Source organism: Nerophis ophidion, linkage group LG27 (assembly GCF_033978795.1).
Source record: "Nerophis ophidion isolate RoL-2023_Sa linkage group LG27, RoL_Noph_v1.0, whole genome shotgun sequence".
NCBI classification, from domain to species: domain Eukaryota; kingdom Metazoa; phylum Chordata; class Actinopteri; order Syngnathiformes; family Syngnathidae; genus Nerophis; species Nerophis ophidion.
The window spans coordinates 1,560,688-1,574,545 of record NC_084637.1 but is presented as its reverse complement, the minus strand read 5'-3'; the positions used below and the strand labels follow the sequence as shown (position 1 = coordinate 1,574,545).

General features: G+C 41.9%; 1 protein-coding gene across 7 annotated transcripts in view; it reads left to right on the top strand.

Moving 5' to 3' along the window:
* The window catches only part of LOC133544422 (CLIP-associating protein 1-B-like), a 32,886-nt gene extending 19,647 nt beyond the window's left edge, over positions 1 to 13,239 (top strand). Inside the window, exons 19-39 of one of the 7 annotated variants that reach the window (XM_061889720.1) lie at positions 157 to 351; positions 1,994 to 2,089; positions 2,165 to 2,344; positions 3,837 to 3,941; positions 5,274 to 5,371; positions 5,463 to 5,486; positions 5,660 to 5,907; positions 5,975 to 6,038; positions 6,262 to 6,425; positions 6,493 to 6,715; positions 6,904 to 6,999; positions 7,203 to 7,355; positions 7,466 to 7,572; positions 9,346 to 9,493; positions 9,568 to 9,781; positions 9,855 to 9,908; positions 9,977 to 10,176; positions 10,239 to 10,367; positions 10,455 to 10,661; positions 10,739 to 10,855; positions 11,534 to 13,239. In XM_061889720.1, coding sequence (XP_061745704.1) covers positions 157 to 351; positions 1,994 to 2,089; positions 2,165 to 2,344; positions 3,837 to 3,941; positions 5,274 to 5,371; positions 5,463 to 5,486; positions 5,660 to 5,907; positions 5,975 to 6,038; positions 6,262 to 6,425; positions 6,493 to 6,715; positions 6,904 to 6,999; positions 7,203 to 7,355; positions 7,466 to 7,572; positions 9,346 to 9,493; positions 9,568 to 9,781; positions 9,855 to 9,908; positions 9,977 to 10,176; positions 10,239 to 10,367; positions 10,455 to 10,661; positions 10,739 to 10,855; positions 11,534 to 11,617 — 2,906 coding nt within the window. In that variant the 3' untranslated portion in view covers positions 11,618 to 13,239. Of the gene's footprint in view, positions 1 to 156; positions 352 to 1,993; positions 2,090 to 2,164; positions 2,345 to 3,836; positions 3,942 to 5,273; positions 5,372 to 5,462; positions 5,487 to 5,659; positions 5,908 to 5,974; positions 6,039 to 6,261; positions 6,426 to 6,492; positions 6,716 to 6,903; positions 7,000 to 7,202; positions 7,356 to 7,465; positions 7,573 to 9,345; positions 9,500 to 9,567; positions 9,782 to 9,854; positions 9,909 to 9,976; positions 10,177 to 10,238; positions 10,368 to 10,454; positions 10,662 to 10,738; positions 10,856 to 11,533 lie in introns of all 7 variants that reach the window. The other 6 variants (XM_061889715.1, XM_061889716.1, XM_061889722.1 and 3 more) reach the window with 6 other exon arrangements.
* The last annotated feature ends 619 nt before the right edge of the window (positions 13,240 to 13,858 follow it).

Below are 13,858 nucleotides of genomic sequence, written 5' to 3'. Positions count from 1 at the left end.
GGAGGAAGCCAGAGTAACATAGTTACTGTAATTATGTTGCTCTTTTACCACGTTTCTCTCATCACTGGTTGTAACTCATTTGTAACATGTTTTGTAAAGCTCTTTGCATGTCACCAAAATAACAGAACTTCATGTTTCTCATTGAACTTCTATTAGCCAAAGTGGGGCAAGCCTCCAAACCACCTGTTGGTACCACCTCTGGCTCCCTGCAGCGTTCTTGCAGCGACGTGGATGTCAACGCAGCAACCACAGCCCGCACCTGGATGCCTGCTGTGTCCTCGGCAGTGCAGTCATCCTCTTCGTCCTTTAGTTCCGCCTCTGCTCTTCCGCCCGGATCTTACGCTTCACTTGGTAAGTTGCACCAAGTGACAGTCCAATCAGGTGACACGATGAAATCCCCACTTTCCCTTTATGTCTGAGTACTGTGAAGCCCTGAGTGTTTCTCCCAGACTGTCTTGCCGGTCTTATTGTTTGTGGCGTATTAAGGCAGACGATAAGCTATGTGCCTCTGCAGGTTGATGCTTGTCCATCTGTCTCCTCATCAGTGCCTTTTATCACCACAAGTACAGTGAAGGTGTCAGTGGTGACCCATTGTTGGTGGACACTACTTCCAAATAAAACCTAAGGATATAGTATTGTTTTGCACAGGACTTGCTGTATATTAATATTTACCCATCCAGTGTATCCTATAGAACTGTAATCTATGAACTGAAATTGTGAAAGTGATGGGGCATAACTTTGTTGGAGACAAAAAGTAGGTGAAATGCACAACAAATAATCTGTTGCTCCTCACGAGATATGACCAATCTAAGTCTATGATCCCAAACTGATGAAGCCTACTCGGATGAGTGGTGAAACGTCTTCTAAGACAAACCAAGCAGTCCAGTTGCGATCGATTGAATGCCCCGAGATGACAATGAGCTGGATGCATGAGAACATTCGTAGACACTTTGCTCCTTATTGTCTCTTATTTTATCATCACAAAATACTGATGCGCCTGCATTCTTTGATATCGGGTACGGGCCCACAGCAGCTCTTAGCTCTTTAAGAACGGCGATACATGCTTTGATGCTTTGAATTGCCCACATTTTTTACATGATTGTTTTGGTTCCATGGCAAACGTTTTTCGTCAAACACTAGGACTTTGCATTTTGTTTCGCAGTTGTGCCATGAGACACAAACGAAAAAAAATACAGTAAATAACATTCTCAGATGTGCCACAGCTTTATAGGTCCACCAACCTGAAGGAATAAATAAAGTACCATCTAATTAGAAGACAACCCATCGTGTTGTTTAACCTGAACACGCACATTTCTTTGCTAATTGAAACCAGTTAAACTTTAGATCTCTCACCCTTTTGATAGTTTCACTGTTTTCCTTTCTAAAAGTTTCTTCTGTAGAGTTGTTGCAAGCCGCTTTTTTATCTTATTTAATTACTTTTTTTTTTTTAATTGTCATAAATACAGTACGGGGGCCCACTGCCATCAATTCTGGGACCAACAAGTTTGTTGCACTGTGTACTAGTGATGGTAAATGTGATTGTTTTTACTGGCTCAGGTACCTGTGAGTCACTCACCAAAGTGAATCGAGTGAATATTTGTTGCTGTTTCTATGGCACTAATACATTTATAAAAACATAGACTCACACGGGCATAATTAATTACGTATTACCTGGTTTATTCTCATACCTGGCTAACGTGGCAGGGACAAGAACTGACCAAGTTAATGGCGGCGACAACCCGTGAGTGCTGATTCAGTAAAAAACTTGCAGGTTTTGAAGGATTTGTTCATGACTTGCCTTCACTGCTGTGTACTTGTCTCACATGCTTTGTGTACCAGCAGGAAAATGTTTGTTTCTTGAAGTTAGGAGACCTGGCTATTAGCATTGCAATATTGTATGTTCTCAAACAAAGTGTTTTACGTGAGAACATCCAAGAGAGTCGATACACGCTTATACAGCTCTTATTTTTCTTCTCTTATTTTTGCTCTTCAGGTCGAGTTCGAACACAAAGAATAAGCACAAGAAAACGTCCATCTGTGCCTGACTGTCGGGGTCGTAGCAAAGGGAAGATCGCCTCACATTCTCAACGTGAGAAAACTCAAATTGGACAATGACATTAATGCTGTTCACAGGTTCACATTCATTTGATCTTCTATCTTTTAGCCGGCAGCAGGTCTGGTTCCCCAGGGCGAATACTGAGCTCCACTTATAGGAGAATCAACAAGGCAACTATGGAGAGCGCCAGCAATGGTGCTAACAGCAACCTGAGCGACAGTAGGCGACCACGAGGCCACCGCAGCCAGGGCTGCAGCCGAGAGACCAGCCCCACCAGATCAGGCTCTGGTAAGGACTGCTGACAACCACTGTTAATGTCGAAGTTCAAAAGCTAGTCCAGCATCGTGTTACATGTGACACACAAATATTGTTTGTTAGGGCTGATGTGATACTTCTGGCAGATACAGCAATGTGTGTACATACATGCATCTATATGTGTATAGATGCATATATGTCTTTCTGTATATATGCATATATATATATATATATATATATATATATATATATATATATGTGTGTGTATATATATATGTATATATATATATATATATATATATATATATATATATATATATATATATATATATATATATATATATATATGTATATATATGTATATGTATATATGTATGCAGTATATATACAGTATATGCATGTGTGTGTATATATATTAGAGATGCGCGGATAGGTAAGTATATCATCCGCAACCGCAGAACCAAAGTCGGCATCCACCCGCCGTCCACCTGAACCAACATTTAATCAGGACCGCACTCGCCCGCTGAAATACATCTGAGGTCGGCCACCTTTACCACTCACAAAGCTATTTAAATCTGTTTCACAGAGTAATGAAGACAATAGGAGCCGATAACGTTCTCGCGTCTTTCCAATAGCGTTTATCCTAAAGACAAGAATATGGGCGTACTGTGAAGCCATTGCCTTAGACACCTTCAACAACATGTACGAACCGATTGTTAGGTCGGCAACATGTTGTGTATAGCTTCCGCAATTAAACGCACAAGATTGAAAGTCATACTGGGTGATACAGAGTACACTGATGGTTGTGATATAAACAACTTTAACACTTACTAATATGCGCCACGCTGTGAAGCCACACAATACAAGATTGACAAACACATTTCAGGAGAAAATCCTCACAGTAACACAACATAAAGGCAACACAACAAATACCCACGATCCTTTGTATCCGTGAGACTCCCTGAATATATTTTACACCCCCGCGCCCCCAACCCTGCCCACCTTGGGGCGGTTTAGCTCGGTTGGTAGAACGGCCGTGCCAGCAACTTGAGGGTTGCAGGTTCGATTCCCGCATCCGCCATCCTTGTCACTGCCGTTGTGTCCTTGGGCAAGACACTTTACCCATCTGCTTCCAGTGCCACCCACACTGGTTTGAATGTAACTTAGATATTGGGTTTCACTATGTAAAGCGCTTTGAGTCACTAGAGAAAAAGCGCTATATAAATATAATTCACTTCACTTCATCAAAGTTCATCTCAATACCCTTTGTTGGCAATCACAGAGGTCAAACGTTTTCTGTATGTCTTCACAAAGTTTTCACTCTGTGGCTGGTTGAGGGGCATGCAAAGACTTGATAGCAATCTCTTTATTTTCCTCTGAATAACGCCATCTTTTTTGTCTTGCATAACTAATTCCCTCACAAAAGTATATGTGCTAAAAGCTAAAGCTAACCGCTAAATTCTTGCCTGCGATGCTGTCTGTCTGTCTGTCTGTCTGTCTGTCTGTCTGTGTCCTGCCACTCCAGCACGAAGCCGAATTCCTCGACCTAGTATGAGCCAGGGTTGCAGCCGCGAAACCAGTCGCGAGAACAGCTGTGACACTAGCCCTTCCAGGGGTGTCTTCCCCCTGGGTGAGTACATCACCAAAGTCCTCACACTAGTGACTGAGACAAACGCTTTCTTAAGTCGCCAATTAATCCAGTGTTGATGTTCCACACCTGTCTTTTTCCTTGCACTTCCTTTTTTGTGTTACAGTTTTCCACTCTACCTCTCTGCATGCTCTGATTCAAATTATTTCCTACTTACACAATCATTCCAAACAGAATCAAAACTAAGAAAGAAAAATACATTTGTCAATCTGTGATAACACTTGGTGTTATCTCCAACATCTCGCCAAACGACCAGCGGTTTGTTTTGTACCGAGTGCTCGTTGAGTGACCACAGACTGCAGGCTCAACTCAGCTCACCCAAATAGATGTGCTGTATATTGTACAACATTTACCCTTGTATAAGGTCTTACATCATAAATATGAACAATCGACAACCAGTCGGAACACGCCATGAAATGAAATTGAATATCGCCAAGTCGGGTCACAAGCAGAACCATCAGCACAACACAAAGGAGATACAGACACTCGGGTGGAACAAAACTGTGTGTGTAAACTTATTTTAAGGTGGCAAATCTGTGACAGTCCAAACTGGCTTCTTTTAACACATGTAAATTGTGAGATAAAAATTTGGGCTCACAGAGGTGTTTCTCTCTCTCTATGCGACCTAAGCGGCTAGCCCCTGAACTCTGACATCATCAGTCATTAACTATTCTGTCAAAATCCCGATTTGGGCCCCCTGATATCCTGAAACACTGGGTGAACTCACGGTCTCACACTGATTGGGTTAGCATTACAGTGTTTCAACCCTGAAATTTACACAGTCTTAGTCAAGATTCAATGTTCTACATTACAGTGTTTCGACCCTGAAATTTACACAGTCTTAGTCAAGATTCAATGTTCTAATATTTGACATTGTGTATTCTTTCACTAAACAATTGACCCAGTTCACATTGTGCAGTCACTGCAGTGTGACATGCATGCAATTTTTAGACTTTAAAAAATGCATTCACTGTGTAACAAAACTCATCATCAAGCAAATTGTTTATTATTTTGTAAAACAATTTGGTTTGTTTTTGGGCTGCAGGGTTTAAAAGCTGTCATCAATCATGATCCTGTGCATCTCAGCTTCGATTACATAAATTATGTCAGCATCTTTCATTTTTGCATGTTAATGGTGTTATAATATTCCCATTTAAAAAAAAAAATACAAGGAAACACCAACTTCTTGCAATGGCATTGTAAAATACCATCTTGAATTTATTGAACACTGACATTTGTCCAAAAAGTTGAGTCCCGTGGTGATTGTATCTACTTGCGCCGACTGACATACACCTATTGACTTCTCTTTGTCAGACCGGCTGTCTCACCAGGCTCGGATCTCGGCCTCAGTCAATGCCATGAGGATCCTCAACACAGGCACTGAGGTGGAGGCTGCTGTTGCTGACGCTCTGGTGAGAAACATGTACAGTAACTTGCTATATATGTTGGAGTCAATAAATGCTACATTTTAATATCCTCCCTGCTCGACTTTGTACATTACAGCTCTTAGGAGACTTGAGGAGTAAGGTACAGGAGCTGATGTGTTTTTGTCAGCATGAGCATGAAACTACACGATTTATCATATCTTTTGCTAACAAACCGTGCTAATATCAAAGCTTCCAATGTGTCTCACTTTGCAGCATGTTGACATGAGAACAACAAGCCTAACCCTCCAACATTGTTGACACTTCCTCCTCTAGCGGCGGGCGGGGCGACGGCGCTTTGAGTCGCCAGGAATGTACTCTGATGACGATGCGAACAGTGATGCCTCCAGTGCCTGCTCAGAGCGCTCATACAGCTCGCGCAACGGCGGCATGGCGTCTCAATATGCACGTCAGACAGAGGATGTAGCTGAAGTTCTGAATCACTGTGCCAGCACCAACTGGTCAGAAAGGAAGGAGGGCTTGCTTGGATTGCAGAACCTGTTGAAGAACCAGAGAACTCTAAGGTTTGTAACATGATCTGAATCATATCAACAGATGAAAGCCTCTTAAACTTGTGTGTTTGTGCCTCAGTCGTGTGGAGCTGAAGAGACTCTGTGAGATCTTCACCAGGATGTTTGCAGACCCTCACAGCAAGGTGACAGCCGTTAAAGTAGATTTTTAATGTCAAGGGTGGTAACATAAACTGATCACATTTAATTACTCATTAAAGGACAACTAACTCTGCTTTTGTGTTGCATGGCTCCTTACTTGTTTGGACTCTAACACACGCAGAGAGTAAGTGTTTGCTCTCGCTCACCACTCACACTTGGAGTCCCTTTATCCCAGATGTGATGAGTCTGTAAACTTGTTGCTCTCAGGTCTTCAGCATGTTCTTGGAGACTCTGGTGGACTTCATCGTCGTGCATCGGGAAGACCTGCTCGACTGGCTTTTCGTCCTGCTCACCCAGTTGCTGAAGAAAATGGGTGCCGACCTCCTCGGATCTGTTCAAGCCAAGGTCCAGAAGGCTCTGGACGTCACATGGTTAGGATACAAACATTGGTTTGAAATATCGGAGCAGCAAATGAATAAAGCAGATTGTTGTCTTTAGCGAGTCCTTCCCATACGAGCAGCAGTTCAACATCCTGATGCGGTTCATCGTGGATCAGACACAAACGCCTAATCTGAAGGTGAAGGTGGCCATTTTGCGCTACATTGAGGCACTAGCCCGCCAGATGGACCCGGCTGACTTTGTCAACACTAGCGAGACCCGACTGGCTGTTTCACGCATCATCACTTGGACTACCGAACCCAAAAGCTCTGATGTCCGTAAGGTAGGAGCGCCAATGTGTGACATTCTCAATGCCGTCCCCCTATTTCCACATTTTTCTGTTGTCACTTCTACATTCTCCTTATTTGTGTTATGTTGTATGTTTATCTTTGCTTGTTGTCTTTGTTGCTTTTTTTTTCACATGTTGATTTTTTTCCGCCCAATCAATTTCTTCATTTACCAAATCCCCAGACCCTTCATAACTGGGTTGGGGAGGATTTGTCAGGCCGAGCCGGCACCGTGACCTCTTTGCCTGGGGAAGGCAACCTGGAGGAGAGGTGCAAGCAGGTAGAATCATCTGGCAATAGCATGACAGCCATTTACAACTGTAGCTCTGCTCCTGCTTGATTTTATTTTTATCGGCCTTAGCTGGTTTTACGTTGCCGAATGTGCTACTAGATAGTGCTAGACCACTGAGACCCACACAGGTGTGACAGAACTGCAGCGTGTCCTCTCAAATTGTGTGTGTGTTTGTCTATTCTTTCTTGCAGGCAGCCCAGGTTGTGCTCATATCTCTGTTTGAGCTAAACACACCAGAGTTCACCATGCTTCTCGGCGCTCTACCTAAAACTTTCCAAGATGGGACCACCAAGCTGTTGCACAACCACTTGAGGAGCACAAGCGCCAACAGCGGCATCAGCATGGTAACGCATACCTTTTATATGTACACACTGTCCACCAAGGTGACAAAATTACACCACCTTGAGCCAAATGTGGTTTTGATGTGTGTGTGTGTGTGCGCTGTCACCTGAAGGCATCTCCCAGTAGCTCCACGGGTCGAACAACGCCACGGCAGTCTAGCAGCCGCAGCAGCCCACTGATGTCCCCCACCACTTTCTCCCATGGCAGTCTTTCTCCGAGGTACACATAATAAAATAAAGTGAAACCCACTTTTGTCAACCATCCGCCATCACATCAACTCCTGGTCCACTGTTTATTTTTTGTCACTAAAATTGCCCACTTAAGCCGATGTTGACATACGTTGTCACTTTAGTTGACATCATATTTTTGACCTGATGGGGAAACATCGATCCATTTGTCATCACGTTTTATATTATTGCTAATGTCATCATTCACATTCGCAGTAGGCTGAGCCGTATTTCCATCCCCTTTTACACAAGAGTCCATTTTGCTAGGTCATAGGTGACAGAGCCTTTTTCCATCGCTGCTTACTCATCAAAAGTGGAATGATTTCGCTTTCATGAAAGACCAGCACTTTTATCGTACACTTTTAAAACCCATCTGAAGACACATTTGTATTCCTCGGTTTTTACCCAGCATGAGAGTTTGAACTTTTTAATTTTATTCCTTCACCATACCAATTCAAAACAGACTCATAAAAATTGTGTAATGAAGGAAAACAATATCAACAAACAGCTGTAAGTTAATATTATTATGTATCTAGCAAAGGGGACACGTAAATGTGCAAGAAATGGCTATTTTCAGTTATGGAGATCACCGCTTATGTCAATGTGACTAAGCCGTTCCAAGGAATGTTCAGTTCAGTTTATTTGGAACATGCATACGATACAATGTAATGCATCACATATTTCCAGTTGTTTCACAACAGCACGTCCGAAAAGGAGTAAGAAGAAGCTGAGCTTATTTAATCCTACCTCTTTTCATACCATAGCAATTTTATCCCATTTCCTTGTTCTCTGTAACACAACAGTGAATAAATAAATAATATACCATGGTAAGTAAACAAATATTAAATACATAAATAATCTTTATCTCAAAAAGAAAAAAAAGGGTTCAAGATGTTCGTAATAATTGTTCTCTGTACTTTGTGAACACTTGTAGTTTGAACTGTCTCTTAAAGTGAATCATATTACTGCTTTCTTTCATTTCTTTGGTTAATCCATTCCATCATTTAATTCCACATACAAATATGCAAAAGGTTTTACATTTTGTACGTGCATAAAAGTTCAAATTAGATTTTCCTCTAAAGTTACATTTCTCCTCTTTTGTTGAGAATAGTTGTTGTACATTCTTGGCTAGCAGGTTAGTTTGCCTGTACATAATTTTGGCTGTGTGCAAATGCACCAAAATGTTGAATTTCAATATTTGTGATTCAACAAATAAAGGATTTTTTATGTTCTCTATATCCAACAACATATGTTATTATAATGGATCTTTTTTGTGACACTGTTATTGAATGAAGGGCCCATTTGTAGTTATTTCCCATATTTCTACACAATAAGTCAGATATGTAACACTAGTTAGCAGCAGGGAATATGAAGTGATTCTTGGTCCAGAAAATGTTTGTTTTATTCATTATTGCCGTGTTTCTTGCTACTTTATGTCTTATATTTTTTTACATGAGATTCCCAGTTCATTTTATCATCTCTTATTATGTTGACTTGAACAAATTCTACTGCATTTCTCTCAAGATACAAGTGTCTCACTCAAATCCTAGAATTTGATCACGATTAATTCATTCACTTCAGCCGCAGCGGTATTAGCATGTGTGCAGTTAGCAATGAATGAAACATAATAGATTAAGTTTAATGATCAAAACAATGTTCATCTTTGTGCAGTTTTCCAGGTTGATGGTTTTGTCTGCACTTACAGATACTTAGCTGTGGTCTTTTTTTAAAGTGGTACTCATTCATTGAAATGCACCCACTGCAGCATGCCAGAGTACGACAGTGAGAACCTGAACTCTGAGCAGATCTACAGCTCCCTGCGTGGTGTCACTGAGGCCATCCAGAACTTCAGCTACCGCAGCCAAGAAGATCCAATGGAGATGTATAGGCCAGATGAAAAACGGGACACCACGGTGAACGTAGGGATGCTTCAGAATGATGTTCTATACTGATGAGATTCCAACACCTAAGTTTTTTTTTCCCACAGTGTGAAGGCGGCACTCCCTTACACTTGGACCTTAGACTTCATGGAGCTATGGTGGACAACAAGACCTCATTGCTATACCCGCCTTCGCAACGCTTTACTGGGCCGCGTTTCAGAGACTACAACCCTCACAACTACACCGACAACCCCAGCACATTGGACAAAGGCGCCCTAAGAGAGACACGGTTTGAAGACAATGTGGAGCTGCGACTGGACGGTGCGCCACATCTGAGCTTTGTTTTCTGGGCAAGCTTTAACCAACTATGCTTCCTTCCGGTTGTCCTCTGTAGGTCACCAACAAGAATGTGTTGAAAACAAGATCCAGGAACACAGAAATGTCCCAGGTACTGCAAACTGTAAATACTTTCTTGGTCTCTTAGAGATTTGTACAACTACTTGCTGTTTTTTGCAGGAGCGACTGAGCGACTTCAGCTTGTGGGGGAGCTGCTGAAGGAGCTGTCCCAAGGCCCAGTAGGTGAGCGCGGCATTGAGGAGCGACGGGCCACCATGCTGGAGCTGCTGAAGGTTGCCCGAGATGACAGTCTGGTAGTTTGGGACGAGCACTTCAAGACCTTGCTGCTTCTGCTTCTGGAGATGCTGGGAGACAAAGATGTAAGGAGATGCAATGTAGCAACTGGAACGTTAGAGTTCACCTGTTTTCTGACTTCCCGTAGTACATGATCCGTGCACTGGCCCTGAGAGTCCTGAAAGAGATCTTAAGAAACCAACCAGGCCGTTTTAAGAACTATGCCGAGCTCACCATAATGAAGATGCTGGAGGGTCATAAAGACTCACATAAGGAGGTGAGAAAAATGGGTTGACGGTTATATATTACAATCACAACATTTTTATTTTGTTGACAATCCCATGCTTTCCCTTTCTTGGTCAAGGTGGTGCGTGCGGCAGAGGAAGCCGCATCCACACTGGCGGGCTCAATACACCCAGAGCAGTGCATCAAGGTCTTGTGTCCCATTGTGCAGACAGCTGACTACCCAATCAACTTGGCTGCCATCAAGATGCAGACAAGGGCCATCGAACGCATTGTAAAGGAACCGCTTCATCAGATGCTGCCTGACATCATCCCAGGCCTCCTGCTGGTGAGCCAGAAATTCCCAGTCAAGCTGAATATTTCAGCCACAGTGCTTCAGTGGGTCAATGCATTGTGCCACCGCAGGGCTACGACAGCAGTGAGAGCAGTGTGAGGAAGGCTAGCGTCTTCTGCTTAGTGGCCGTCTACGCTGTGATTGGCGAGGAGCTGAAGCCCTACCTTTCTCAGCTTACAGGCAGCAAGGTAACTGCACTTCTGGTTTAAATCATGGTCACTACGTTGTCGTCAACCTTTCTATGTTCTTCCTCCAGGGTTAAGTGTGTGAAGATCCAAAACGCAAGGGAGTGTTTTTAATCAAGGCTTTATCTCTTAAATCTTACTTCCAACCTGATTACTGATGCAATGTGGCCTTAAATGGCGAACCAATGTGCTAAAGTTAACATATTAATGGTGGAAATATTGCAAAAGCCACGCTACTGAACCTTAAATCATAATTATTTAAACCTATATCCAGTTGGCTTAGTTCACCCAACTACTACTCCATTTTTGGTGGACCTCATTCTTATTGTAGCAAAGTGTGGCCAAATAACTGTCAGGGAATTATTTTGTCTACAAATTGCTCATCTTGTAGTGTCCGTACTGTCTTTAAGTTTTCTTCAATGACGCTTCTGTGTAACCCGGATGGGACAGCCTTCATGCTTTGTGTCAATGGTGTGTTGAAGGAGATGGTATATATTAGGCGAAAGGGAATTACAGTGGGAAATAACATATAACCAAAATACCCAACACTGCAGTTTTAAGTCTGTTGGAAGCTAAAATTCGGCCTCAAATATTTTCCGATCATTTGCACATCTTTACATGGACAGCAAAAGAGAGGCTCATCTCACTTGTGTTGTTGAACTGTCTTGTTTCCTCCTATAGATGAAGCTGCTCAACTTGTACATCAAGAGGGCCCAGACCACCACCAGCAATAGCAGCAGCTCCTCTGACATCTCCTCCTACTAACTCTCTACAACACCTGCTCTGACACTCTCATCAGCTTCTTCCATTCAAACCTTTTGCTTACCTTGCAGTGAAAATCTGCCATCCTGAAAGCAAAGCACCATCCTTGACTCCTTTTATGATGGCGAGGTCATGTGCCTAAACAAAGTCTTTCCTTCGCTCATACATCATCATGCCCGGCGTCTCTTGCGTCAAACAGTGTGCATGCCCACAAGCTTACAGTTTTTTCTTTATCCAATGTAATGAGCTGAAAAACAACTACTGCACTCTGGTGCAGCCTTTCTGGACCGAGAAAGAAAGTCTTCTCAAAGTGGACATGTCACTTTGCAGCAGATAATCAATTGGCTGGCCAATGATTTGAAGCTCAACACATTTTTTTATTGGTTTCACCCTAACGGAGCATTTCTATTTTTTCTTTGTTTGAAGAAAGTAAGACAATCAATGTGGAACATTGGAATATTTTGAAGAAGAAGCTGCATTCCATTCTTCTTGACAAAACATGAAACTGAATGTATTCCATATTCATGAAAAGAGAAACTACAAACAAGTACACTAATGTCAGAGAAGATTAGATTGTAGGTGAGTACAATCAATGAAGTTCAACATTCGAATGTTAGTGGACTCTTCATCAGTACAGTCCAGTTACGAGTGAACCACTAAGTGAAGACTACTGTCAACATTTCCTGTCTTATAGCCAATATAATGAGAAGAAAGTGTTGCAAAAATGTGTAAAGTCTGAGACCTAAAAATGTGAACGATTAAGACGATCACCAGCTGCAGCCGAGAAGCTTCTGGCGAGAATGTCTTTGCTCTCTGTCTCTAATGGAAAACTTTGTCAGTGCACTTCACTATGTACTCTGCGTACTTGCTTCCTGAAGGCGCACGTTAGTACTTTCTCAAATCCATTACCGTCGCAGCACTCTTGACTGAAAATGATGATTGCAATATTATCCGTTTCCTTTTATCTTCTTCTCTCCTTTTATAATTGTGACTTGCATTTACTGGAGTTTTAGTCCCTCCCCTCCGCTGCGTAAAATTCCTTTGATTGAGGTTGTCAAGACTGAGTGCAACATCCGACACACTTCTTCTCAGTGTCAAGATGCTCAGTCTTAGTATGGAAGTGTGCGAGTTGAGAGACAGCCCTTATTTACAATTCCTGTCACAGGTTATAATCCTGTTGTCATTGCTGAATATCCAGCCACTTATTTTACAATCATCAATAAAGTAAGTCTGAAATTGTGGTATTTTAGAATGACACGTTAGACTCATGGTCTCACTTTTAGTAGCAAGTAATCACACCACACCATTTTGTACATTGATCAATGTTTGAAATGTGCCTCATATCTGCTTTAGACAGGACAGACCTCTGCACCTTCCATTGTCTTCCCGTCCTGAGCCTGTTCAAACCTAGCAACGGGCTGAATGTTGAACGTCCCACATCTTCGACGTGTGCCTTTAGTTGAACATGACTGTTTCCTACGCCCTCCTAAGTCCACTTTAGAACAAGTAAGTGAGGGAAGTTGTTAGTGTGCATGCACCCCCCGTCACGCAATACTATATTTATACTACTGTATATTTACATGTTACCAGTCATGCAGAATTGAAATAAACTGTCAGACTTCTCATTGGTGTGCCTCCCTTCACATATACAGGAGTATTACTAGTGTAAATGATAGTGTGCAGGCCACCAGCAGATGGCGCTCTCAGCCCTTCTTGCCTTCAGACAGTACTACTGTCCATACTTGAAATATTAAATAATACTGTGCGGTATATACACTTTTTTTAAATCCATACATTTTAGATTTGTGTTTATCTACAACACTTCCTGGTTAAGGTCAAAGACATGTGAAGTTGCATTTGTTACAATGTGTGCTATAGTAAAAGAAGTCTTTAAATAAATAATATGTTGTTATGCTTAGTACCCCTTGAATTTGAAATAGGAAACTTTTTTTTTTTAATAATTGAAGTACATCTTTATGGCTGACCTTTTAAAAGTGTTGCTATTGTGACACAAGGCGTCCAAGCAATCTTAAGGCTATATGACATATGTTGTATATATTCATAGAAATATTTGCAAAGCATGTTTTATATTTCATTCAAGAAATATAGTGAAAATAGTACAAGTGTAATATTTGAGACCCTTTCAAGGTTTCTCAATGTCCCATTTGGTTGATTTTTTTCTTGCAGGGGTTTGGATTCAGATCCAAGGATGTCGTGGTTAATCAAGCCTTGTGAAGCACTTGT